The following is a 25,201-nucleotide window of genomic DNA, read 5'->3' as shown; positions in this document are numbered from 1 at the left end:
TCAAGGAACCAAACGCACAATCGCGCCGGCAATACGGCACGCTGCATGGCCGGGGTGGAGGCCAATTCGAGGGACCCCGGAGATCGTGCTCTGATTATGCTTTTGCGTAGAGTTAAATGCACGTAGAGTCCGTTGCTATCGAGCAGCGCTAGTCTTGACCTGCCTATTCGGCTATCGCGTGGAATCGTGGACGATGCCGCGATCCGCGATTCCGGCCTCAGGTCGCGTGCTTCCAGGAAAGACGACCGAGAGAACAGGCAGGGAAGAGGGACGATGGGCTGGCTGCATGAGCCGATTGCCAAGGCATCGCTGTAGTAGTAGCAGCGCGTGGATACCCCGGACGAGGAGACTGCTGATCACATCAGCCATGCCATCGAGAGGCGCGCAAGTCAATGATGCTCAGGACATACGTACGATAAGAGTAGACATTGATGAAGATGTCAGGTGACCGGAAGGCTGACGCAGGCAGCTGGACGACAGGCGGATGCATCGACTCGATCGAATTGTGTCGTGCATGATGCTCTGTGTGAGTGCGAGGACGACCCCAGAACAAGGTGTGAGGGGGATTACACGACATCAGATAGAATGATTGTCATTAATAACATGTGGCGGACTCTCGAAACGAGGATCCCATCAAGATTCAAGGTTGGTCACTTGATTGTTAATTCGCGGGCCCGACGAGGAAATTATCCACATATATCATATAGTATTTGTACATAGGATCGCAGCAGTGAGTATCTTTGTCTGTCTTCTTCCATATTTTCCCTAGATTGCAAGATAATGATGCCCACAGCAATTTGCCCCCGTCCGATTGCGCACATTCGTAAGAGTATATCGAGGATTGAACAAGGACTGGAATAGGAGCATCCTACCTAGCCCCCTGGCTGGTTTCCCGGCACATATGCACGCTCCCAAGCTGTAGGTAGTACATGAAGCAGGGTGCTAATAATAGCACGTCCTCAAGCCTTTGGAACTATCTACATAGCATTGCAGCAAGTAGTGCGCGGATGGAAGCATAAGTACGCGAGTCGCCCTGTACAACAAATGCCGTCTACCGGCAGGTCTTCCTGATCAGCAATCGACCTTAGCGGTGATGGCGCAATCAAATGGACTTGACTCCCTAGCACAAAGCGCCTTACAATCACTCTGGGATTACCTGACGCCGGCATGACTCAGGAGACACGTCACACGTGCGACGAAGGGTGGAGGAAAGCGGGCAGACTGGATAATTCAAGTCTCATAGCGGTCGAGGTCTCCAACTGCTACATGGTCGACACTGGAATCAATCGCGTGGCCGTCGACGGAACCGGTCGAGTTGCGCTTGGCGACCGGAATGGGCAAGATGAACTGATCTCAGCAACTCGACGGCTCGACTTCAATTTTCCAAACGACTGGTCGCTGTGATGTGCTTCCACTTGTTACAGTTGAGCTCGGCTGGCCCTCGGCTGAACCCTGCAACTCCCACAGGAACCGCACGATCCCTTCCCCATTTTACTGGTGATAATTCATTATCGCTCTTCAATCAACTCCTTTGTCTCATGTGGGCGCTGAACTTCAACTAGCTCGAACCTTGTTGTCTCTGATGGAATGCAGAAGCGGGACGCCCCGTGACAGCCCAGCTTTAAGTTGCACGTCGCACCCAGAAATGTCCTGATCGAATTCAAGAGTTGCATCTACACAGAGGCGGCTTTCAAGTTACTGACAAGATGGCCGAGATGGACAACACTGCATTTGATCATGTGCGTGAGGCAATCCAGAAGCGCAGTGACGCCCTTTGGGTCATGAACACGACCATACATAGCCATCCCGAACTGGGCTACCAGGAGACGGTCGCGCATGACACAATCACACAAGTTTTGGAAGACGAGGGATTCCAGGTGACGCGACATGCCCACGGGCTGGCCACGTCGTTCGAGGCAGAGTACGGCTCTGGTGGACGCCTCGTCATCTTCTGCGCAGAGTACGACGCTTTGCCAGACATTGGCCATGCCTGCGGCCACAATCTCATCGCCACCTCGTCCGTTACAGGGTTTCTCGCCCTCGCGGCGGCTCTCAAGGCGGCGTCCAACGTCAAAGGCCGGGTCCGCATCCTCGGCACGCCAGCCGAAGAGGGCGGCGGCGGCAAGGTCAAGCTGCTCGAGGCCGGCGCGTTCCCAGACGATACGGCGGCGGCCATCATGATGCACCCCACAAGCGCACATGTCATCCCCCAGCCCATCAGGGGCATTGCGGGTGTCAAGTTCGTCGCCAGCCTCAAGCTACGGGTCCAGTTCCACGGACGGACCGCCCACGCCGGGGGCGCCCCCTGGAATGGACGCAACGCCCTCGACGCTGCCGTTGCGGCCTACACGAGCGTTTCCATGCTGCGACAGCAGATCCACCCCGACGAGAGGATCCACGGCGTGATCGAGGAGGGCGGGACGTCGCCCAACGTGATCCCAGCTTACACGCGAATGAACTACTACATTCGCAGCCCCACGGTCCAGCGAGGGGAGGAGTTGCTTGCCCGGGTCAAGGCATGCTTTGAAGCAGCTGCTACGTCGACCGGCTGTACCGTGGACTACATCAAGTGAGTGAGCTGCCATGTTCGAATATTAAGGTGACTGACCCCTGCAGCGCGCCCACGTACAAGAACCTCCGGATCAACAACACCCTCAGCAACGAGTACACCAAGCTCATGGCCCAGCGGGGCGTCACCTTTATCCCGCGTAGCGAGGAGCCCTTTACCTTCTCCACGGACATGGGCAACGTGTCCTTTGCCGTACCCAGCTTCCACGGCGCCTTTGGTATCTCCGGTTCAAACGGGGCGCTGCCGCACCAGCCTGACTTTCGTCTGGCTGCGGCGCTGCGCGAGTCCTTTGATATTGCGCTCTCATGCGCGGAGGGCATGGCGATGCTAGGGTGGCGGGTGCTGACGGACGACGCGGTGGCAGCTGGCGCGAGGGAGGATTTCGTCGAGTGACTAATAGGGATCAATTTTTTTCGGGAAGTAACTTCAGGGGGGAATCGTGTTAGGTTGCGTTTAGGCTCATTGATTGATTCTTTTCCCTCCTTGCTCCCCGCTCAGGGGTTGATGCATACATGTACATGTCTTCACAACCGCCGCTCTATCGACCACCCCTTTTGCCAATTGCACACTCTACGCGCAAACCCTCTGCCAGCGTCTAAGATGAGTATGGTTTGTCGTGGTGGTTCACTCCCACAGTATGGACCGGGGGATGGCGGCGAGCGGAGCCATCTACAAGAGGCTTTAAGCCCGGCAGGGCGACGACGACGATGGCCAGCGTCATTTCGAGAATACTGAGAGGATCTGGAGAAGACGGCTGTCAGTAACACGTTTCCGACATGAACAGGAGCAGCCAAAGCTGTCAGACTCACAGACGAGATTGACCTGGCCGGTCCCGACATTGAGTGTGATGAAGCGAATCATCGTGGTAGCAATGGTCAAGGCACCGAGAACAAAAGTCAAGACAACCCCCTTGGAGGGCTTGAGAACACCCTGTATCAGCAGGGCGAGAGGAAGCGCGTAGACTGTGGCAGGCGGATTAGCTGTGTTCTGACAAGCAGGCTGTTGCTACGAACCAACGAGATAGCAGGCCAAGTTGAGGGTAAAGTTGACGATGAAGGGTTCCGGGGCGTAGAAGACGCTGCAGGCGCCATCCTCCTGGGACCACTGCACCGAAACATCAGAGCCGCAGAAGAAGGTGTCGTCGAACAGGATAGTGATATAGCAGGCTATCACAATGGCGGTGATGCCCCAGAGAGCCTTGCGCATGCCGGGGCTGGCGTGTGTCGGGAAATACGCCCAGTAAAAGGCAATGAGACTCAGCTTAGGGAAGCCCATGCCGACATCGTAAAAGTAGTTGGAGGCGAAGCTGATCTGTGCGGAGTGTGGTCAGCTATGGATCACGTCTCTCTAACAGTGCTTGAATGCTATATCTCCTCTGCGTTCGTACCTTTGACAGTGCGACCGAAGACGCCCAGGCGTCCATGACCCCCAGTTGGAAGGTCAACGTGTCGCAGATGATCAGACCAAGGGCGTTGATGGCCGAGGCCACCAGCAGCCAGTCAGCCCAGTTGAGCTTCTCACGCAGACGAAAGAGGCGCGTGTAAACGCGCAAGGCGACGAAAACGTAAGAAATGGCCAGCAGGATCCATTCGGAGATCTACGTTGGTCAGCAAGAGTTCAACACGACAGAAGTATACATACCATGCAGTCCTTGCCGTCAATGAAAAATGCCATCTTGTCACAAAGAAGCGGCACAAACGGCTCAAACCAGACGAGGAAGAATGAAGAGAAACGTGGTATGGTGCCGGCTTCCGTAGTGGAAAGGGACGCAACCGCACTTCCAATTGATATATCTCGCACTCGGAGAAAAACCACCCGGCCTCCTCAAAGAGCCAAGGGGCTCAAGGTGACGCTGGACAGGTCGCACAGTTGAAGATACGAGCTGTTGGTACCACGCCGCATGAATCCCTGGCTTCCCTCCTTGCCCGTACATACATATGCAATGCACATTTGGGGGCGGCACGGCACGGCAGAATTGAACCCTCGAAAAAAGCGAGACGGCCGGTCTAAAGCCTTCTTTTGGTATTGCATGCGAAATCTGAAATCAGTCGCTGCTGACGATGGTAGGTTGACACAGATTCTCGACAAATCTTCTCGCCCTCATACAAGAAAGGGGTAGTAGATCTGGATGGTGTCAGACAAGTTGTACCCAATGTTGCTATCAGCAATAATACTACTGATTGTTTGATCAGCATATCTTTAGAAAAACTAAAACCACTATATAAGCAAAGGCTATCAATCATGATGACTTGGTTGGTAGATGTTGGCGAGGCCTGTCGACTCGCTTCGCGAAATGGTTAATCAAGGATGCCACACCTGGCCCTGAATCCGCAGAATTTTAATCAAGGACGGTGCATACAAGTCAGAGTAGCATTTTAATCTAAATACAAAGCCAAGCCTCCCGCAACTTTGGCTGCTTGCGAGGGCCTGTGGCTTATGCCGCCCCTGAATAGCCGTCGTGCCCAGAAAAGCTTGTGTGGCGGCTAAATTGCTCCATTATCTGATGATGATAAATTTGTATTCAGCACCAGTCAGCGCGCATGAGGTGTCTCAGGTCCAGTCAATGTACTTGCAGATGGAGAAGTGTGGCATATTCCCATCTACACTCTGAGACTCACTGTTTTGCAGACGACTAAATATCATGAAACGGGCAGCTCCGCCACAATCTGGTACCAGAAGCTCAGAGATCATGCCTCTCGCGCCGTTGCTTGCTCCGGCCTTTTCGGACCTTTTCAAAGAAGTGTTGGTTGATCTGTGACTGCCTATATGCATGCACCTCCCGCAGGGGTCAGGGATTTGCGCTGCTCCGGGTGTTCGGGCCAACGCTCCCCGGTCTAATACCTGGGTCCCGAGTTCTCTTTTCGGCTCCTAGCCCTTCTTCTTCCCGTTCTAATCCAAGCCAAGCCATCTGACCAAAACGCAAGAGACCGATGTGAAATGACAGGTCGTCAATTCGGCGTGGATTGTCTTTCACCTTCCCCCGTGTCCTCACGCGTCTGGTACGTTACGCTCACATGGGCCGTCTTGTAGATCATGTTGCTGCGTCCGACATTGCGCAGCTCCACGTCGCTGCCTGAATCTTCCGCAGAACCCACGTGTGCCGTCGCCATGTAAGGATCCCTTCCGGAGGATAGCTTGACGTGGCTCGACGTGGTCGCCCTTTGCCCGCTCGCTCCAGTGCCGTACTGTCCTGTCGATCCCTCTCCGCGACGGCGCAGGAGCGGCTTGAGGGCAGGGAGCGAGACCACGATGATGGCTGCTGCCATCTCGGCCATGGAGAGGATATCTGCAGTCTTTTGTCAGTCTTGGGGCGCTAAGAGGAGATTTCAGTGAAGAGAAAACGTACAGACGTTGGGCCAGTTGTGAATAACCTCAACCGTGGCGAAGCGGCTCACACTGGCAGCCACAGTGATGATGCCCGCAGAGAAGATGGCAGCGACACCGACGATGTAGCGCGGCTTGAGCTGCAATCCTTTAAGAAGCGGGAACGGAAGGCTGAAGACTGAGAGCGTGTCAACTGGGTACCCCCTGAATACCTTCAAACACTGCAATGTGGCTTACTGATAACATCAGACACAATATTCATGACCCAGTCAATGTGGAAGACCTCTTTGGAATCGTAGGTACTGCAGGCTCCCTCTCCCAAGCTCCAGTTCACCGAGGGTCGAGTGCCACACCAGAATGTGTCTAGGAAGCATGTAGTGAGTGCAAACGTCGCCGTCAACGCGCTCGTGGCGTGCATGATTTTGCGCAATTTCGGCATCGTGGGCGGGATGAGCTTGAAGTAGAGCGCACACAGCGCCAACTTGGGGAAGTAGATGCCCGTGTCGTAAAAGTAGTTGCCCGCAAACGTGACCTTCTTCAAGCTGATCTCATCGGCCACCGATGTTGGCCAAGGTCCCAGGGCCCCGAGCTTGTAGGCTAACATGTCGGTCGTGAACAGGGCAATGGCGTCGAGCATGGAGGCCACGAGAAGCCAGTCGCAGACAGTGAGACTTTGCCCCTGGTGTACCCGGCGGACGAACAGTCGGGCTACCACGGCTGCGAGTGATAGAGCTAGGAGGATGGACTCGACAAACTGTTTGTTGACGTGTCGTATTAGCTAGATGCGCTGGGGCAGCAGGCGGCGACGGTGCCATTGGGCAGATGAAGGGATCTGTGCTTACCACGACGGCCTCCTTGGGCGTTTCGAGCATCGTGAATTCCACAGTAGGAGATGTATAGATACTAGAGTGGCCGTTCAGTCGTGATCGAGCTTGTTGTTCTGGCGGGCTTCGGATTCCGCGCCTCTATTTACAACCTCATTGTGGGTTTGGGGCTCTTTAAGACCAATTGAATCACAGTGTAGTTTGAGTATATGCCTCGCTGTCGGTGTGCAAAGATCGGGAGGCGCATAAACACACAGGGGACTTCCACGTCCTGGCAGGGGGCGGCACGATGTTGGAGGGTGAAGAAGTCTCCGGCCCGTCTTTCAGTCTGCAGCAGGCTCGAGCATAGTAGGCATGTAAGTGCGCCAGCTGGAGAACCGCCTGACCGGTCACGCTCTTTGACCGCGTCTGCCAGAGAGTCTGAGCCAATGCAGGGGTGCGGCGCGGTAATGGAGCGCAGTCGAGGATCAGGGGACTTGATTGACGACACGGGAATCTGCTTTATCCGAAGGTCCTGTGTCCAATTCTTCCGAATGAATCTTCATGCTTCATGCTGAAGATTCACTGGCACAAGACTGATGAAGGAATAGAAGACGCAACCCTCTCCTTCCTCCCCTGTCCCTGTTAGATTGGCCGATGCATTTGCTAGCGGTGGACGTACGGAACTGATTGAACTCTTCAATCCTAGAGCCCGGCTTGGCAAATGCAGGTTAATGTTGATTTTTGGGAGATCACTCAGCTACCATCGGCGGTAAAATCCAGCCGGTCGTCCACGGTGGATCCCCTGCTTGTCTCAAACATGTATGTTGGTCGGTACCAGTCCTGTGCTGCGCCTCAGGCCACTGGCCAGGAGCCAGAAGGCATTGCATTCATTGAGTAGAGCGTCTTGTATATATCAGGGGCCATTGAAGCGGCCAACTGTATGGCTGGATGCTAATTTGGTCCATACATGTAGGCTGCCTCAAACTTTCCCGGGAACTCATCGCCGACACTTCGTCCCGGACCTCAGAATGCTTCCAGGGTTTGAATGAACGTCCCGCGATTCATAGTGATCCCTTATATATTGTTCACGAATTTGAAGCCAGACGGTTAGACGGGTTACATTGTCACACCTGAGAATCGAGCCTGGCGAGCCATTTTCGATTTGAGCATCGGAAGTCACTAGAAACTGGTGAAATGTTATTTAGATCCGAAGCGCCCCCATTGTCATCTATCTCAAGTCTGTCTCAATCTCTCAAGGCGAGCAAGTCCGTGTTTCCCTGAGACCATAGCCTCAGCTCTACACTCGTGGCTCTTGCGTCTGACAGTCTGCCTGCTTAACGCAACGTGTGAGAGAAGTCTCGCAAGTTCTGGCCACATCTCCGGCAAGCGAAACTAATTTCCTTTCCGGCAAGCTTTGAGTATCCCAATGCTATCCTGTGACCGCAGTTACAACGAATGTGGTTTCGAACTTGAGATCGATGGCGCTCAAGCGCCTCTTGGACCACGTTTTGCGGAAAGGGGCTTTTTTGAAGAGACAAGACTAAGTCAAGGGCCAACTCTGGAACCTCGGCAAGTACATCCCGCACTCGCTCTGGATCGTTAGCCAACGGTGCCCAGGATAATGCCTTGACCACCTCCTTGCGCAATTCTTCCTCGTCTTTGAAGGCTTCATGCGTATATAGAAGAGGAATGATCTGCAGAAAGTTTTCGTCAACTATATGATCACGATTCTTTGCGATGAGAGCGAGAATCTTTTCCGACGCAAAACCACACAAGCTTCGGAGGTCGTATTTGTCGGCGAGGATGAAGACTTCCGCGTGGAGTGGGACTTGCTCCAGATCAGCCATGGTCGGAGCGAAAGGTAAAACGAAACCAGCGTGATCGAAGGCATGATCGACCGTCTGTTGTTCCTGTTCCTGGGACTGATTCCTATCTGGTTCTGTGGGTATCAAGGAGCTCGCGTCATAGTCTCCGAGATAGATGTAGTCGATAAGCGCTTCCAGAGCCTGCGGGTGGTCTTCAGGCAGGTTGAGCACGCCAGTTTGTGCCTCCTGGTTTCTTTAGTAGCGCATCATTCACAATGTCAGAGGGATTACCTTGAATGGACCGTCGAGAGCGGCCTCGAAAACACTGGACTGGGAGCAGAACAAAGCTTTATGGACTCGATACGTTCTATCAACGCTCTGGATCGTACAATCTGCGTACTTTCCACGTCGTAGGCTGCATTGATTCAACCAGGGGCCTCGGCGAGCGGCAGGTGAAGGCATGACTTACTTCTGGAGCATGGAGGTCCATTGCTCGATGGTCCTTGGCGGGGGGCTGGTGCCCGCACCCGACTCTTCTTTGTGGTCGGACATAGAATCAGAATTGTTTGCACAGCTTGTAGAGCAGGGTGGGTGTGTATGTGCAGTGCAGTGTCAAAGTGTGATATTGTAGGAAGAGAAATGCAGCCAGGAACCGCAAGACTGTGGAGAACACGCTGATCGTAATCCAAGATACATCTCTCAACCTACGGTCAGATTCATGTTAGCTTTTTCCCACAATGCGGTGAATCTGAATTCACGGCTCTGGTCTGGTCACTGGTCAGCATCAGTTGAGGTGAACGAGGCCAGAGTGGGGCCACGGGAAGACTATTTGTTTGCGAAAGGAGGCAGCACTTTTTGCCTCGTTGACAGCTTCCTCGGTCACACACCTGAATTTCATCTTGTACACTAGAGATTGTATTCTTCTGTAACTCTTCTTTTTCTCTCGTCATCATCTACTACATCAAGAGCCCTGACCTTCTTTACTCGTCAGTTACCTCAGCAAACCCTCGCAACACCCGCCACCATGCCCAAGAATCAATCCTCCGTTGCAGAGCCCTTGGTAGACTTTGCTAGTCATTTTCTAGTCGTTTCTATGCAAGCGTGAGTGTCAAACACATTCCTTGAAACCACCAAGCTGACCTATCTCAGTCTTCGAGATGGACTCGGGGCCGAATGTACCATCACCTGCTCTGGTCAGGAATTCAAGCTTCGTAAGTCTATTCTCGCCGCGCAATCTCCTTTGTTCAGGGATCTCTTTGACAACAAGAAGACCAAGGTCAATGTAAGTATCTTCTCTTCCCCACAATGCAGTATCACGCTCACAAATCCAAAAAACTGGGCGAGGCCATCCTCGACTTGTCGGACGACGACCCCACGGCTATCGCCGCCCTGGTCGAGTACGCGTGTTTCGGGAACTACACGAAGATTGAAAAACTACTTGCTCCTGAGTTGGGGGGCAACGCAGCAACCCCCAGCTGCCGTCCGACGACTGCCCCTCCATTCGCACGTCTTCATCTTGGCTAATAAGTACGATGTCCCGGGCCTGCGCGCTCTCGCCCTGAAGCACTTTTCAGAAATGATCAACGACTTCCCTGGACACGTTGAGCGCTCGCTCTTCCACCACGCGGTGTCGGTGATCTACCGCAACACGACGCCGGAAAAGGGAAGGCAACTGCGTTCGTTGCTAGTGAACGCACTGGCTCGTCACGGGGCGTCCGACAACCTGGCGCATCGCAGGGCAATGGAAACGCTTTGGGCCGATGTCCCATCCCTGGCCACTGACTTGTGTGGTTCTCTCTGCGACGAGTTGGTGAAGCGCAAAGCTGGTCAGAAGGTGGAGCGGATTGCCCATTTTATTTCCTTCGTAGTAGCTGTACTCCTCTGCCTCTGGGTCCTACTCAAGAGCTTCTGCTACATCTAGGATTTCTCTTGCCAGCTGTCTCCCCCTGTCATCACAACCTCCATAGTCAGGGAGGAACATGGATACATGTGAACATGGGATTCTGTGCGAACTATGGGACGCCGTGTTGGTCACAACAGTCTGGTGACATACATACAGCATCGCATACCTGGCGTGGGGACGTCGGAGGAATTCAAGACAGTTTGCCGAATGAAAAGCACATCTCTTTAAGCAGGGACCTAGTGAAGTAGTAGGTTCTCAATAAGATGGAGAACATACACCCAGTCATGACCATTCATATTGTGGGAATTGCCCTGTCTATTCCAAGACCTTGCAGGCCTCAATCCTCAGACCCTTGACTCGGAATCCAGCTCTGGAGTATTCCATGCCTGTTCATGTTGCACGTCAGGGGCCCAGAACCCTGACAGACAGAGAGCACAACCCCGACCTCATATCCTTCCAGACCCAACAACTCAAACATTCCAAAGACACAATTTCTATTGCAAGAGTACCGCAGCATATTGGCCAAGTCTCTCAATTCGAGATACATGCGCATGAGATAGGATGATTCTGCCTGGGAGAAAGTTGATGAAGAGACTTGGACGCGGGAGAGGTCATTACACAACGCGCAGCTATACCGCGATGTTGGCAGGTTCGTCATCAGGCAGGAGAATTTCACGGGGAAGATCCCGATACGTGGTCATTCAGAGAGTGAAAAGGTCTTGGACAAAACCCTGGCAGCCACTGACGACCCATCATAGCCGGGAGACCATGAGGGAAGAGAAGGTCTTCATGTTCATTAGCGGCCTGCCTGGGCCCGGCCGCGTGTGGAATTGGCCCTCTTCCTATCCCGTGTGCGTCGAAAGTCGAAGTATCCCATCGGCGCGGCGCTATCATGGTGATGTGATGGAACGTCGGTGCCTTCTTTTGCTCTCATCTAACCTTGTCTGACAACGCGGTGCCGAAGTCCTGGAGAGCCTGTTTCCCAGACTGCACATGCGCCTCGCAATTCTTTGTCATCCAATCGGCCATGAGGCGGTTCAGAACTCATAGTCACGCGTAGCACGTTCCCGACGAGACAGGTCTCCCTGTCGGCTTGAGTCTTTCTCAAGCTTTTGAGGACATCTTCCCGCTCCTAAAAGATGGATCTATCACGCCCATGCGCAAGGAAAGGGATCCCTCGGCGGAAGAAGCATTGGGGTTTCCGATGGGCAGGCCGTCAAAGACGCCGACGTCCTCCTGCTTTGCACTGGGTACAAGGTCGACTTCAGCGTCACGTCTTGCGTCAAGTTCAGAAAAAGAAGAAGATCTGGGATGGAGCGAGAGACGCAATTTCGCACACAAGTGACCTGGTCGCGCAGCTGAAGGCCGCTAATGCCAACAGCAAGATTGTGAGGTTGCAGAAGTAGGTACGCTGATGCTCGAAGTTGCCTTTTCGAGTTGATGAATTAATTCGATCTGATTGTGGAAGGATCTGTATCAAGAGAGCATGCCGTAACAACCCCCTGTCCCGCGCGAGCCCCAAAGTCCTGAACCATGGATGAAGACGTTGTCCATGGCCATCGTTTCTCACACCCGGCCCTTACATCTGGGCACAGCTCTGGGCTTCATCCCTGAATTGCTCGATGCTTTCATGAGGAGTGGAGTTGGCACTGGACGCGCTGTCGCTACCTTCGACGGTAGGATCCTCAGGGGGGCCGCCCGCTATCTCCTCGAGGGCGATGAGAAGTTCAAAAGCGAAGGCATGATGTTTTTGGGCAGCGCGTCTAGCTTCTTCACGCACAACAGCCTTTTGACTCCTTGCAAGTCGGCGAGCCAACTCCTCCCGCAGTTGATTAGTCCAGACAGTATCATGCTGTCTCCGGGTGGACGAGATCTGATCGGCAACTGTGTTTGTGTAGACGTAGTCGACAGCTTCCATCAAATCTTCAGCAACAGCCGATGCCGTCTCTTTGTCGCGCAGATTATATGAACGGCAGTAGCTCCCAAAGGCGCCACGAAATCCACCAAGTGCAGCGTCTCGAAATCCTCGGAGCTCGTACTTCTGTCCCAGTGCCCAGACCTTGACATGATCAAGCAAGGTTCCTCCATCGACCGTATGTGATGCTAGCTGATAGGAGCCGGTGGCAGCGCACTGAACCATAGCGTCGACAGACCTCGGGTCATCGTCAGGAAGGTGAAGCCTGCCTTCACGAGCCTCCTGTGTGGATTGAATTAGTCGACAAATCTTTGTTCGAGAACCAAAAAATACCTTGAACTCCCCTTCACAAGCCTTCTGGAAGAATGGTGAGAGAGCACTGATCAACTTGTGGACGTGATACTCCATCGAGCCGCAGACGATTACCAAATCCTTCGGCGTCGTCTCCTGGTATCTATTCACGGTAAGTCAATAGAGACGTCGTAGATACTCTCGAATTACCGTTTCATGATCTTTCTTAGGTCGGAGTCTTGCATAGTGACCGTTGGTACCTGTAGGTTGATGAGGAGAAGGAGAAGGATGATGCGTGGCGATCAAGGAGCATGTAAGTGAGAGAGAACGGATGGTATGCGTTCGAGGAGTGTGAGCAAGTTCTGAAAGAATCTAGCAAAGATAGAGAGTTTCTGGTACTGTCAATCTGAAGTGAATATGAAAATCCTTGACGCGTCGGCGATCCAATAGGCACGTCCGATGCATGCGTTAACACTGAGCGCGCGGTTGAGTTTACACCAGTTCCACTTCAGATAGAAATTTAGTGTATCGAGTTGCAGTCTTTGTTGAGCGTCCCTAAGTACTGGTATGTAATGAAACAGTAAACAAACAATGGGTTTAGGCGTTTTAGCATTGCTAAGTTGAGCAGCACATGTCAAGGTCCTACTCCTAGGGTTGCACTATTCTATGTCACTCCGAGAGCTCTGTCCATGTATGAGTTTTCCCGGGCTCATTTTAAATATAGGAGCTTCCGCTATGTCACGCGCAAAAATCAAATTGGATAAAAATTTGTATTCACGCTCTTCACGAACACAATAAGCCGTTCCCTCACATCCCACCCATTCTTCGCATACATCCATGAGAAGAGAAGCATTTAGACATCGGCTCCCTTGCGTGTTTCGACATTCGTGACGTGCTCGAAACCCTCCTTCTCCTCAAAAACCGGGTTAGTGGTATGGTACACCTTCTCCTCCTCGGTGGGATAGGCATGCTTCCACATCTTGTACAGAGGGCGCTCAAAGAGATCATCCATCGACTCGAGACTGCGGCCCTTGAGTTCGGGCAAGATCACATAGAAGACGCAGACGCCGAACAGGGTCGAGCATCCAAAGAAGAGAAACGTGCCGTAGCCAAGATTGCGCATCATGTGAGGGACAGCCGAGGTGATGCCATAGGTGACGAGCCACTTGAAGCAGAAGCACAGCGACATGCCGACGGAGCGGATGCGTGTCGGGAAGATCTCGGCGGTGACGACGTAGGGCGCGACCGAGTAGCCGAAAGACCAGCCGATGGCATACAGCTGGATACTGCGGAGATGTAAGCACATGTTCACGTCCATTCTGGAGCGTATCGACTTACAAGATGATCCCGACAATGCCTCCAGCGTTGGTCCCAGCGCCAGCCTCCACGTTGCCGAATCGGAGGTAGAGGCCCATGTAGAGCATAGCACAGCCCTGGATTGTTCCTCCGACGAGAAGCGGGATACGGCGGCCGACACGGTCGACAATAAACGACACATAGATGATGGTGGCCGTCAGTTTGACAATGCCATACACACCAACAGTCAGAAGCGAGCTGGAACCGGCCGGAACACCAATCATGGTGAAGATCTGAGGCGCAAAGTAGTTGAGGGCGTCGGTGCCGGTCAGCTTCTGGAAGAGGAACAGCAGCATAGAGAGGAGAAAGCGACGTCGGTTGGTCGCACTGCCTGCTAGGGACTTGAACACGGCAATGTAGTTGAAGCTCCTGGCGCTGCCTTGCTCGCTCTCGGTCTGGGCCACAATCTCGTTGTATTCCTGCTGGACGTAGGGGTGCTCAGCTGGCAGCTGGCGGAGCTTGCAGAGGTTCTTGAGTCCTTCCTCGTCTTTTCCTCGGGCGATCAGAGCACGCGGCGTCTCGAGGAGGACTGGCTACTGTCAGTGTGCGGATCGACAACTCCACGGGAACTTAAACGTACACCAAATCGAAATCATGACGAAGCCCGCTGGTATCATCTGGATGCCGAGGGACAGTTGCCAAGATCTATTCGTCTTGAACTGCTCCTCTGGCCAGCGGCTGATACCGTAGTTGATCCAAAAGGCAAGAGCGAGCGCCATGATGATCATGAGGTTGTATGAGGTCGTCAGTGTGCCACGGATGGATTTGGGCGAGTTTTCCGCCAGGAACTGGGGTGAAAGCTGGTCGGATTGTTAGCAGACGTATCGTGCCAGGGGTATGTATATGAGGAAGCGTACCATGGACGTGGCGCCGATAGCCAGGCCGGCCAGGAATCGGCCAACATACATGGCGTCCAGGATAGGGACTTCTTGCAGGGCAGCGCCGATTATAAAGACAGTGCTCATGATGGCAATGGCGTACTTGCGGCCGAGGAAGTCAGCAAGGGGGGCCGCAATGAGGGCACCTCCAGCGCCGCCGGCCGAAACTGCACAGAAGAAAAGTCAGTATGGCACAAAGGGCTGGCATTCACGCTCTTCAGGATAAGATGAAATACGTACGCATGCCTGCTACCACGCCTTCTCTCTCATCCGCAGCTTGAGCGGAGAGCTCATCGTATCCAAAGGTCGAGCGGAAGGCAGGGAATGTGAGGACACCGCCAATATTGCCTTGGTCGAATCCATAAGCGCAGCCTGCACAGGCAGTCGTCAACGCCAGAAGAAGAAGCCTCTTGTTGAAGATCTCCCTGGGATCTTTCTTGTAATCGGGCGAGGCCCAGATGGAAGTTCCGCCACCCATGGTTGCTGGCAGTTGTGTGTCTGGCGGTGCGAGAAGAAGTAAGAGACCAAGATTGATTGCAGTGGCTGATCAACCTATCTGCTAGTGATGAGAGGGCGAGCGGATCGAAATTCTCCTCGACATGTCAAGAAGGAGGAAGCTATATGTACAATGGATTCAAACCAAGCCGTTGTCCCTCGACTGACTCGTGAACAACCCCCGTTCTTTCGGTCCGCCTCTGGGGAACCCACGGTCTACGGCTTACCCCACATGAACCCCGTGGGGCGAGGTCCGCAATAGAGTCCGATTGTGCAAGAACGTGGTTGGGGATCGGTGAGAAAGCCGATCACATACTCCAGAGGTCCGTAGACGGGCCAAGCTGCCTAGCTACCTTTCCGGAATCCGGGTTCATCGCCAGCCCTTGTCTCGGACTTGGGTCCGTTGAGTCTTGACGTCTCCAGGGCATTGCAGAGTCGCAGACCCCCCTAATCGTGCACAGTCTAGTTTGCAGCTGGGCAAGACGGCACCTCATCCGTATCATGAGTGCCGACTTTGCGGGGTCTATCGTTTCTCCAAGTATCCGTATAGTCACTTGATACCCCACGTGAAGGACCCCAGGATGTCCGGCAGACCGCCACACCCGGAAGGCGACTGGATGTTGGAAATGTCTCTATAGCTGTCCGTGCTCATTAGCGGAGGAAGAGTCGCGACTCGCGACTCGCGACTCGCAACCCCATGTTGACGTGAGGGCCATCTAATGTGCCCCGGGCCCTGACAGACTCGGCATCAGGCTGAGCAGTACAGGCTAGATCAATTTTGTTCTCATAAATGTCAGTGAGCGCAATTTTCTCTCGTAGCCTGGTACTTCAGACTCGGAGTCACTGACTGAAAGTCTCTTCCAAGATCGTGTGGCTGACGCTTGTATCTTGCGCAGCGTTGGCATGCCAAGTACCTGTCGGAACAGGATCACTCAATTGAATCCGACGGATGCTGGCTTCAGCCTGCAATGAATACAAACGCTTCAGGAACATTGATACTCCATGCTGCTCTCCATGTTCGATTCCTTTGAATATCTTCATTCTCGCGTTGTGAAGTTGATGATCGTTCAGAATCTGGTGCAGTGGTATCCGATGAACGTCGTTTCCCGGCAATAGCAATGGCAAGAGGACATTTTTGAATTAGAGCCAGTCCAAGGTACATTCCAGGTCTCTTTGATGCCTTTCATATTCTCGTCGTGTCTTCTTCAGGAAAAATTCGATAATCGGAGAGAGGGAAACCCGCGCGGCAGGGGCAAGCTTGCGTGCATGGTGCACCCGAGAAACTGTAGCAATGATGTGATGGTGACCGAGTCAAAAACCGCGTAGAAGAAAATATATTTCCCATGGTGTGAAAGGGTCAACCCGGCCAGTCACTCATATTTACATCCACATCTGCATGTCGCTGCTCGAGAGTCGAGACTCCAGTTGCGGCATCTCCACATCGACCTGACAGTGACGTGGGACTCGCAGTATACAGCTTGTCAACTTCACCTCACCATCCCCAAAACACCGATCAGCAACCATCATGAGCGTATCCCTGCGCGAGTACATCCGCTGGCTCCCCGACGACGCCAGCGAGCCAACCTCCACCATTGTCGTCACCTCCCCCGGCAGTCACTTTGTGGACATTCGCGCCCTCCGCCCCGCCTCAGCACCAGCAGACTGGCCATCACCATCCGCCGAGACAGTCCAGTTGATGCCCGACCAGCTTGACTGGGCTATCGCGGGCACGTCCACCTACGAGCCCGCAGGTGACCACACACGCGGTCGCTGGGCGCACTGGATTGACTCGCGCACCACGGACACCGACGGCGTCGCGGATGAAGGGGACAATTACACACAGCCCGATGGCACAACGCTAGAGAAGGGTGTCATGCTCAATCCTGCCACGGGCAAGGAGACGGAATACGAAGAGCTGTGGAGAGATGTCAAAGTGTTGCCCGTGTCGGGCGACAAGATTCGAAGTGTCGTGGTGCAGATGGACAATGGCAACGACACCAGGGGCTCGGTGGTTCTGGCAGGGCAGTACTGTCAAGGCCTCCTCAGGAAAGCGGGAGAAATCAGCGTGGAGAGATGGCAATTTGGTGAACGTGGGTGGGAAAAGGTTCTGGACATGGGCGCTGGTAGCTTGCCATGCCACCACATCTTGTCTGCCAATGACCTCTCACAGGGACAAACGTTTGCCTTTGGTGGCGATGAGTGGAAAGTTGTCGAAATATCGTTCTTTAGCCCCAGTGATCTCTAATTAAAGCAGCGCAGAGGGCTTCTTTGGACATCTTTATTTCATCTAAGCTGTAAACATGACCCTCACTTTCCACCAGCGGGCACCTTGAACAAAACAGCCCGTCCCTCGGGGCCCTCGCCCGCCGCCTTGTCGACACGGAAATAGCCCTTCCTCTCGAGCTGCAGGAACTCGCCAGCCTTGAGCTCCTTGACGGTGGGGTCGCAGAGCGCGAGGCTCATGGACTCCGTCTTGGGGTTCAGGAAATCGTCTAGGTTGTCCTCGGGATCCAGCGAATCCTTGGTGATGAGGTAGTCAAAGTCCCACAGCTCAACCTCCAGCAGGTCAGGGTTCTCCGACAGCCATGTGATCTTCTTTTCCGTCTTCTTGAAATCACCCTCGAGGTGCAGTTGCAGCTGCAGCTCCTTGATGGGTGCCGACGCCTTGTCGAGACCCTTGACAATGGCGTTGCCCCACTGCATGAGGGTGAACTCCTCCTCGGGAGCCAGGGTCAGCACGTCAGCCTGCTCGAGCCAGACCTTGCTGCTGAAGCGTACAGACTTTTTACCGACGTCGGGGTTCTTCTGGTGACGGGGGCGATCCTCGTAGTAAGGAGCCTCGGGTCCCCCAGTCAGTGTGGCCAGGATAGCATCCTGCTTCTCGATCGCGGTGAAGCGCGGCACGACAGGGTCGAGGATGCGCTTGTTGGTGGCCCACAGAGCATGCCAATCCATGTTGACAATGTTGCGGCTGGGTCCTTGCTTGACCATGAACTCGCGCAGAGCGGCAGTCGTCAGGCCACGGCGGAGGATACCGCGGACGGTGGGCATGCGGGGGTCGTCCCAGCCGCTGACCTTGCCGCTGTCGACAACCTTGGAAAGCTTGCGCTTTGAGAGGAATGTGCGAATGAAGTTGATGCGCGAGAACTCCCACAGGTTGACGCGACGAATGTCAAGCGCATTCAGGAACCAGTGGTACTGCTCGTTGCGGTCGGCGTACTCCGTCGTGCGCAGAGCATGGGTGACACCCTCGAGGCTGTCGACAATGGGGCAGGCAAAGTCGTAGGTCGGGTAAATGTTCCACTCCCACCCAGTGCGGTGGTGAGGTGCGGGCGCCTTGTCGGCCCAGTTGGGGAAGCGGTAGATGATGGGGTCACGCATGGCACCGTTGCTCGAGTCGAACTGGATACGGGCACGGATGCAGTGTTTCCTTCCCAGCTCAGTTCCGTTCTTCATCTCCTCCAGCATGGCCAGCGACTCCTCGGCAGGACGGTCACGGCACTTGCTCGCTCGGCGGTTCATGCGGTCCTCCTTCTGGATCTCGGGCTCGGTGTCGTCGGCGTAGGCGTTGCCGCTCTTGATGAGCTTCTGCGCATGCTCGTAGATCTCCTTGAAGTAATCACTCGTGTGGGTGATGCGATCGATCTTGACGCCGAGGTTCTTGGTGTCCTCCACGATGGAGTCCTGGTACTCCTGCTTCTCCTTGCTCGGGTTGGTGTCGTCGAAACGGAGGATCATCTTGCCGTCAAAGGCCTCGTTGGCAAAGTAGTCATTGAGAAGGGCAGCCTTGGTGTGGCCGATGTGCATGTAGCCTGAGGGCTCGGGTGGGAAGCGGGTGACAACACCGTTCTCAGCATTAGGGAGAGGAATGTTGTAGTTGGCGCCACCCTTGTTCTTGTTAGGCTTAGGTACGGCCTCCTCCTTGACCTCGGGATGCGCCTGTTCAATGTGGTTGAACCATCTCGTCACGCTCGCGAACTGACCCTTGCGGATCAGCCCAATGGCTACCTTGTTGTTTCGCAGGGCCGACCAGACTTTCTTGTCGGCGTCGGAGAGGTCGTAGCCGGCGATGTAGGTGCGAAGGGTCAGATGCTTCTCGAGAGTAAGCAGGTGCGGCTCGAGGGTCTTGAAGTCGGCGGCAACGATGGCCGGGACGAGTGTCTCAATGTCGAGGGCGCCCATCTTGCTGGTGTCGGAATATTGTGAAGAGCTTGACTCGGAAGAACAAAGCTTGCGCGCGTGCCCCTCGTCGAATTGTCAAGTTTTGGAGGGGTTGACTCGGGCGGGATCTGCCCCGCGGTCCCTCGCCCCACTTGTATCACGTGCGTCATTATCGCAGCACCCTGGGCAGCATACCAACTTGAAGGTACCTATGTTTTGATTGTTCTATCGAAGTAAAACTTCGATTGCTGACTGCTATCCTATGGATCCGGATTGCCTCTGCTACGTCACCAGAAACTCATCGGGGGAAAGATTCCATGAATGCTGTCTTGTCAATATCTAGCCTCATTGAACACTTCATTTTTGTAGAACACTTCACACGTTTTCAACAAACACAAAGAGAAGCATTTGTTTCAGGCGATGGGTCAAGCTAATTCACCTTACTCACTCCTCCTCACCCACATCTGGAACAATTACTGTACATTGTCCCAGTATCGGCGGTCTTGGCGGTGATACGTGATTGAGGGTTCATGTTGTGCAGGGTAGTCACCTGTTCCTGACTACCGCCACGAGGATCGCTCTTGTGGCCAAAGAGTTCAGGGCCACAGAGTCATTTTCAGGCCTTGAGAGGAAGATATGAAACAACGACAGATGCTAGAATGCGGCTGAGGAACAATGGCCACAATCAGAATCTATATGGCCACGATATCGGCGAGTGTTTGCAACACTGCCTGGCACGAGCTCCGGCCCGCAGAATGCGATGCCCTGTTTGCTAGGAGCTACACAGACTTCAGGGGCATACCTAATGAGATGACGTGACTTTCAGTTATATGCTGATCAGCCTCCGACTCTTGTGATCCGGCACGCTGCCCAAGGAGCCAATAGATCGACCACACTTGTCCTGCGTTTGGGCCATGTTATTGATCGGACGAAGCTCAGGTCCAACAGGCAGAAGAAGCACGCCATCCGATTATCAGTCCAAAACCCCTGATTCTACCTCTTTCCCTTGGTTAGCAAGGTGCGCCGATGTCGGCCCTTTGTGACATGCTATAAAACCCCTTTTCACACACACAACACTGCTGCTCATGGACATGTTATCCGCCGAGTACAACCAAGAAGCATTCGAAAGAAATCCAAGAGAGAACTCACGCACAGCAAGATGTCACTCAACATTGTTGACCACCCCTCCGCGCGCTGGCACGCGAACGAGACCCTCCTGCCGGTCCCTGTCATCGAGTACTGGCGCGATGAACCTATCCCCTACGACTCCCCACCAGCTACACTCGTTCTAACAATCTCAAAACGAAGCGCGCAGCCCTATGACGATCCCACGTCCGAGATTCTACGAGGCGACCTCGCAATCACGGGGAAGAAGCATCTGCTGTGTCCCGAGGGTGCCTACAAGTTCAGACTCAACAACGTCTGCTTCACCGAGCAAGCCGTCGACTCCTCATGGACCATTCACGCAGCCTTGTACGAGAACGGCGAGAAAATGGCAGAAGTCGAAATGCTGCCCATTGAGGTTTGGGACGTGGAGCAGCCCGTCCAGCAGAGAATCGACTTCAAACGTTCGTGAGGGGGTCAAGCACATGTACGCAGTATAGACTGCCCGAGACAACACGCAAGGCCTGTTAGTTGTTATAAGGCACGTTCTTTTGCTTGCCGGAAGAAGGGGCACAGTTTTTTATTGGATGGTATGTGCCAACAACCAGTGGCTTCCAAAGCAGATGTTGGCGCAGGTGCACCAACCAGACACTTGGCTGGGGTATAAGTGTCCTCCGCCGTCGTCAAGTGTGGGTGGCGTGTGCAACAGAAAATGATCTCAGGTCTCATGATGAAGAAATTCATTCAAAAATGTGCAGACATGGCTGCCTAAGTGAGGTCCCGAATGCCGGAATGTATACGTGTACTGTTCTGGCTCTCCCCGCCACTGCGGCATACTCAAACTGTACGGTTCGCACTTCTCTGCGCTCTGATGTTACAAGTCCCAACATTACAACACAACCTGGAATTCACTCACATACTCGAAGATTTTCGTGCCCAGGCTTCTATACTACTAGTAATCGCACCCAAGCAACGGGCATGTCATCCAATCCGCATTTCCCCAAGATTCACCTGCTATGCAGGCAATCTACAGACGGCGGCGCATTCAACGCCGCCCGTGAGAAGCTCAACCTGGACAAGTCCATCGACATCACGATCCACAACTGTACCCTCGCCGGGCTAGACGAGAGTGTCAAATTCGACACGGTTGTCTCGCCCGCAAACTCGTATGGAAAACTCGACGGCGCGTTCGATGACGCCATCTCACGCGCCTTCTCCCCTCGAGATGACTATTATGCTCTGACCCGCGCCGCGCAGAGGGTGCTGTACCAGCAATGGAGGGGATACGCACCGCCCGGAACGTGCACACTGGTTGAGATTCCTCCCGAGTTCAGCACGCGCAGCCGGAACCTTTGGGGTACCAAGAGTGTTGCCTTGTGCCCGACCATGCGTGTCCCGGCCAACGTGCGCTGGGATCGGGAGGTTATATACAACTGCATCTGGTCTCTTCTCGTCACAATATCCAACCACAACGAGGCCAATCCGAATCACAAGATTGGGAGCATTCTGATGACACCGCTTGCCACCGGGGTTGGAAAGGTCAGTCCGCAGCGCTGGGCGGAACAGTGCGTCCTCGCCATGAAGCACTTTCACCAGGCAATGGAGGAGCCAGAGAAATGGAGCCAGCTAGACTGGCAAGATCTGGGGACAAGCAGTTTGGAGGTTGAGAGGACGTGGTTGAGAGAGCAAAAGCCGGGGGAGGTGGTCGGGTCGTTTGGGCGTTCGAGTGAGCCGTAGGAATATGTCTTCTTAAGGACATTGTGAGCAACCTGTTTGCACTTAGAAGAATAGATAGGAATGCCAATGCGTTTGGCTCCCTCTTCAAAGACGGGCTCGTGTACATCAAGGATGCCAATTTCAGCGTCATTCCCATACACGCCAATGACTTAACAAAGGGCAATTTCATCGGTGGATCTTTCGGTCAATGAACCCGCAAGAAAGGCTCCTTTCGCCAGAGCCCTTCTGCCATGCATGGTAAGAATTAGGTCCTGACCCAAGACTAATTCAACTGCGTGAAGTTGACGCATGGAGAGACTATTAGTGACGGACGCTGTCGTTGTTACGTCAACCGTCAACCATGCCCACTGCAACTGCATAGATGGGCCAGATTGATCAAATGGCAATTGCAGATAAATGATTGCCACTTGACCCATCTCGTCTCTCTTCGCTTGATGAATGCGGGCGTTGAGACCTCCTGCAACCTTGCTCGATAAACTGCACGAGCGTCACTAGTTTTCATGTCAGCTCGATCAAAGATACGCGGCTGGGTCCCAGCACGCCGCGCTGCATACATCTTCTGGAACAAGTCGAGAAGAGCTGAAGAAGGAAACGCCCCCCAAGCCTAACGAGACACACCAGTCATTAAGCGTAAATTGTTGGCGGCGCACGTGCGCTCTGAGCCGTCATGAGAATGAAAGTAGTCGCGGGTGAGAAGGCGGATCTCGCCGTTCCCACCGGCGCCGAAGCAAGCATAGCAATAGTTGAATGTGACGAAGAGGGGTTCTGACCGCCTAGATATGTCCGCGATAATAGTTGCAGTTGAACTTGTTTAGTTCGGTCGCCTCGTGGGGGTCAGTAACTCAATGTAGAAGCCATGTTCACACGTGGTGCTTCTACGAGCAACGAGAGCCCCAAGGCGTGGACTTCTTGGCCCGGGTTAGCGGCAACAGCCAGGAGATTGGCTGTGAGCTGGATCTCCTCGACTCGCTCCAGTCGCTGTCAGGATTGATGTTTTTATTTCCGCTGCTTGACCGAATTCGGCACAAAGGACGGATACAAACAAACTTCTTGCGCGCCGATGAACATGTTTGCTCACATCTCCAACGAGAGCAACGCCCTGCTCGTAGACGACCCAAACGGAATCTACACTGATGTTGCATTGCAGGCTGCTCACATCGCTCCTGAAGCCCGATCTTGCGATCTTCCTCTTTGGGCAGCCTTGTCTTGCGCATCATTGTTTCTCGAGCTCAAGCTGGACCCCACGTGCTGTCACCTCCAAATGTCAGTGGGGGATCGAGACGACCAGGGTCTGCACTGCTGCAGGGACATGGCCGCAGACAAACAGCCTGCGATCTTTCTCCACAGCGGATTCTCCTCGCTGGGCATGCCGCTGCCTTGTCGTCAGGAACCAGCCCACGTGCACGAGGGCGGACAAGCTGTCACTGATTCGTAGTCGTTGCCATCCACCGTGGAGAGGACTGAGGAACCATGTACGTGCTTGACGTGTTGGGAGTCGCGCGAGGCCAAGACTGGCAGGATCATCTCGGTTTGGGCGAGATCCGCAAGGCTGGGCGGGTGGACGCCCGCCATGTTGACATCCATTACCGTTAAATAAGGTTGGCCACTCCCTCGACGCTGTCGTGTGCCAGATTGCTTCATCTTTGGCTGTTATTCGAACATCTCAGTTGCAATCCCCTGCCGAGTATCGATCCGTCAAGATGATTACCACAACCAACATTATCCGCCTGCTGGCTGCTCTTCCTGCCGCAGCAGCAGCTGCCAGCAAGCCCTTTGACATCAAGGACCTCTCGCTTCGTGAGGTCGGTGCTCGCAACACTCTTGACTGGCGCATCTGGCTCGAGCAGGATGGCGAGCCCATCTCCTTCTGGCATGACATTCCTCTGTATCCCGATCCTGAGGACAAGAGCATCATCCACTACTACACTGAGATCCCTCGATGGACCGATGGCAAGATTGAGACCAAGCGCGATGAGCCTCTCAACCCCATCTTCCACGATGACAAGGACGACCTGCCCCGCTTCGTCTACAGCGTGTGGCCTCACAAGACCTACCCCTTCAACTACGGCTCCATTCCCCAGACATGGGAGGACAAGAACCACGACCACCCGTTCACTGGGTTCCCCGGCGACAACGACCCGGTAGACATCTTCGATATCAGCGAGCTGCCGCCAAGCTACACTGGCCAGGTCAAGAAGGTCAAGGTGCTGGGTGCCCTGGCCATGATTGACGACGAGGCCACCGACTGGAAGGTCATTGCCATTGACGTCGAGGACCCTGTTGCCTCCAAGATCGATTGTAAGTCAATCATTTCCCTGTAACGCGCCATCAGCGAGTCGCTAACAAGCAATAGCCGTGGAGGACCTCGACAAGTACCGCCCTGGTGTCCGCCAGCAGATGTACGACTGGTTCATCTACTACAAGGTGGTCAAGGGTAGCGGCACCAACACCATTATGGGTGATGGTTACCAAAATGCCACCTTTGCTCAGCAGGTCCTCAGCGAGTCGCACGACTACTGGCTGGACCTCATGAAGGGCAAGAGCAAACCCGGCAAGATTGTGCGCAACCAAACCTCCAACGCGCGCTTCTGCTCGACCTATATCCCCAAGGAGGAAACGACGGAGGCTTTCAAGCTGCCCACCGAGTCGAAGATCCTCCCTGCCGCGGAGAAGCCCGAGGAGTACAATTGGTGGTACTACCTCGATCCCGAGAACAACTGGGAGCAGATCAAGGTCTAGAGCAGCACCGTCTGTCTCGCAATTAAGTCTCAGAAGAGTATATGATAGACGAAAGACGTATATATCAAGTGTGGATGAACAAGCGATAGAGCATCGCTAAAAAGCACGTGTCGACTTT

General features: G+C 54.0%; 10 protein-coding genes across 10 annotated transcripts; 5 read left to right on the top strand and 5 right to left on the bottom strand.

The window, feature by feature from the left end:
• Positions 1 to 1,706: 1,706 nt before the first annotated feature.
• F5Z01DRAFT_634167 (uncharacterized protein) lies at positions 1,707 to 2,962 on the top strand (the record flags this gene model as incomplete). Its single annotated transcript, XM_046262033.1, has 2 exons — positions 1,707 to 2,569; positions 2,617 to 2,962. The coding sequence occupies 2 exons, from the start codon at positions 1,707 to 1,709 to the stop codon at positions 2,960 to 2,962; spliced, it is 1,209 nt and encodes a 402-aa protein (XP_046120508.1).
• Positions 2,963 to 3,101: 139 nt separating this feature from the next.
• F5Z01DRAFT_741941 (archaeal flagellin N-terminal-like domain-containing protein) lies at positions 3,102 to 6,807 on the bottom strand. The gene is made up of 8 exons (XM_046266863.1): positions 6,736 to 6,807; positions 6,131 to 6,647; positions 5,916 to 6,071; positions 5,584 to 5,855; positions 3,957 to 4,166; positions 3,583 to 3,880; positions 3,379 to 3,531; positions 3,102 to 3,310 (listed from the first exon to the last, which is right to left on the bottom strand). The coding sequence occupies exons 1-8, from the start codon at positions 6,763 to 6,765 to the stop codon at positions 3,165 to 3,167; spliced, it is 1,782 nt and encodes a 593-aa protein (XP_046120507.1). The 5' UTR covers positions 6,766 to 6,807; the 3' UTR covers positions 3,102 to 3,164.
• Positions 6,808 to 8,033: 1,226 nt separating this feature from the next.
• Positions 8,034 to 9,056, bottom strand: F5Z01DRAFT_634164 (uncharacterized protein; the record flags this gene model as incomplete). Its single annotated transcript, XM_046262032.1, has 3 exons — positions 8,034 to 8,750; positions 8,796 to 8,919; positions 8,974 to 9,056. The coding sequence occupies 3 exons, from the start codon at positions 9,054 to 9,056 to the stop codon at positions 8,034 to 8,036; spliced, it is 924 nt and encodes a 307-aa protein (XP_046120506.1).
• A 472-nt stretch (positions 9,057 to 9,528) lies between these two features.
• On the top strand, positions 9,529 to 10,446 carry F5Z01DRAFT_697321 (uncharacterized protein; the record flags this gene model as incomplete). Its single annotated transcript, XM_046266310.1, has 4 exons — positions 9,529 to 9,605; positions 9,654 to 9,786; positions 9,849 to 9,901; positions 9,954 to 10,446. The coding sequence occupies 4 exons, from the start codon at positions 9,529 to 9,531 to the stop codon at positions 10,423 to 10,425; spliced, it is 735 nt and encodes a 244-aa protein (XP_046120505.1). The 3' UTR covers positions 10,426 to 10,446.
• A 1,540-nt stretch (positions 10,447 to 11,986) lies between these two features.
• F5Z01DRAFT_634162 (uncharacterized protein) lies at positions 11,987 to 12,858 on the bottom strand (the record flags this gene model as incomplete). The annotated part of the gene is made up of 2 exons (XM_046262031.1): positions 11,987 to 12,776; positions 12,824 to 12,858. The coding sequence occupies 2 exons, from the start codon at positions 12,856 to 12,858 to the stop codon at positions 11,987 to 11,989; spliced, it is 825 nt and encodes a 274-aa protein (XP_046120504.1).
• A 608-nt stretch (positions 12,859 to 13,466) lies between these two features.
• Positions 13,467 to 15,470, bottom strand: F5Z01DRAFT_719662 (quinate permease; the record flags this gene model as incomplete). Its single annotated transcript, XM_046266560.1, has 5 exons — positions 15,088 to 15,470; positions 14,827 to 15,014; positions 14,550 to 14,769; positions 13,952 to 14,498; positions 13,467 to 13,899 (listed from the first exon to the last, which is right to left on the bottom strand). The coding sequence occupies exons 1-5, from the start codon at positions 15,323 to 15,325 to the stop codon at positions 13,467 to 13,469; spliced, it is 1,626 nt and encodes a 541-aa protein (XP_046120503.1). The 5' UTR covers positions 15,326 to 15,470.
• Positions 15,471 to 16,727: 1,257 nt separating this feature from the next.
• On the top strand, positions 16,728 to 17,602 carry F5Z01DRAFT_648679 (uncharacterized protein). The gene has a single exon (XM_046263046.1). The coding sequence runs from the start codon at positions 16,868 to 16,870 to the stop codon at positions 17,585 to 17,587; it is 720 nt and encodes a 239-aa protein (XP_046120502.1). The 5' UTR covers positions 16,728 to 16,867; the 3' UTR covers positions 17,588 to 17,602.
• F5Z01DRAFT_648678 (tRNA synthetases class I, catalytic domain-containing protein) lies at positions 17,603 to 19,597 on the bottom strand. The gene has a single exon (XM_046263045.1). It carries the CDS (start codon positions 19,522 to 19,524, stop codon positions 17,650 to 17,652), a length of 1,875 nt encoding a protein of 624 aa, XP_046120501.1. The 5' UTR covers positions 19,525 to 19,597; the 3' UTR covers positions 17,603 to 17,649.
• A 1,988-nt stretch (positions 19,598 to 21,585) lies between these two features.
• On the top strand, positions 21,586 to 22,344 carry F5Z01DRAFT_617672 (uncharacterized protein; the record flags this gene model as incomplete). Its single annotated transcript, XM_046260995.1, has 1 exon — positions 21,586 to 22,344. The coding sequence occupies one exon, from the start codon at positions 21,586 to 21,588 to the stop codon at positions 22,342 to 22,344; it is 759 nt and encodes a 252-aa protein (XP_046120500.1).
• A 1,568-nt stretch (positions 22,345 to 23,912) lies between these two features.
• F5Z01DRAFT_478189 (inorganic pyrophosphatase) lies at positions 23,913 to 25,115 on the top strand. The gene is made up of 2 exons (XM_046260051.1): positions 23,913 to 24,642; positions 24,698 to 25,115. Exons 1-2 carry the CDS (start codon positions 24,045 to 24,047, stop codon positions 25,081 to 25,083), a joined length of 984 nt encoding a protein of 327 aa, XP_046120499.1. The 5' UTR covers positions 23,913 to 24,044; the 3' UTR covers positions 25,084 to 25,115.
• The last annotated feature ends 86 nt before the right edge of the window (positions 25,116 to 25,201 follow it).

This window comes from Emericellopsis atlantica (genome assembly GCF_019669845.1).
Source record: "Emericellopsis atlantica unplaced genomic scaffold F5Z01scaffold_6, whole genome shotgun sequence".
NCBI lineage: Eukaryota > Fungi > Ascomycota > Sordariomycetes > Hypocreales > Bionectriaceae > Emericellopsis > Emericellopsis atlantica.
The sequence above is the reverse complement of the archived record's forward strand: the minus strand, read 5'-3'. Positions and strand labels throughout refer to the sequence as shown.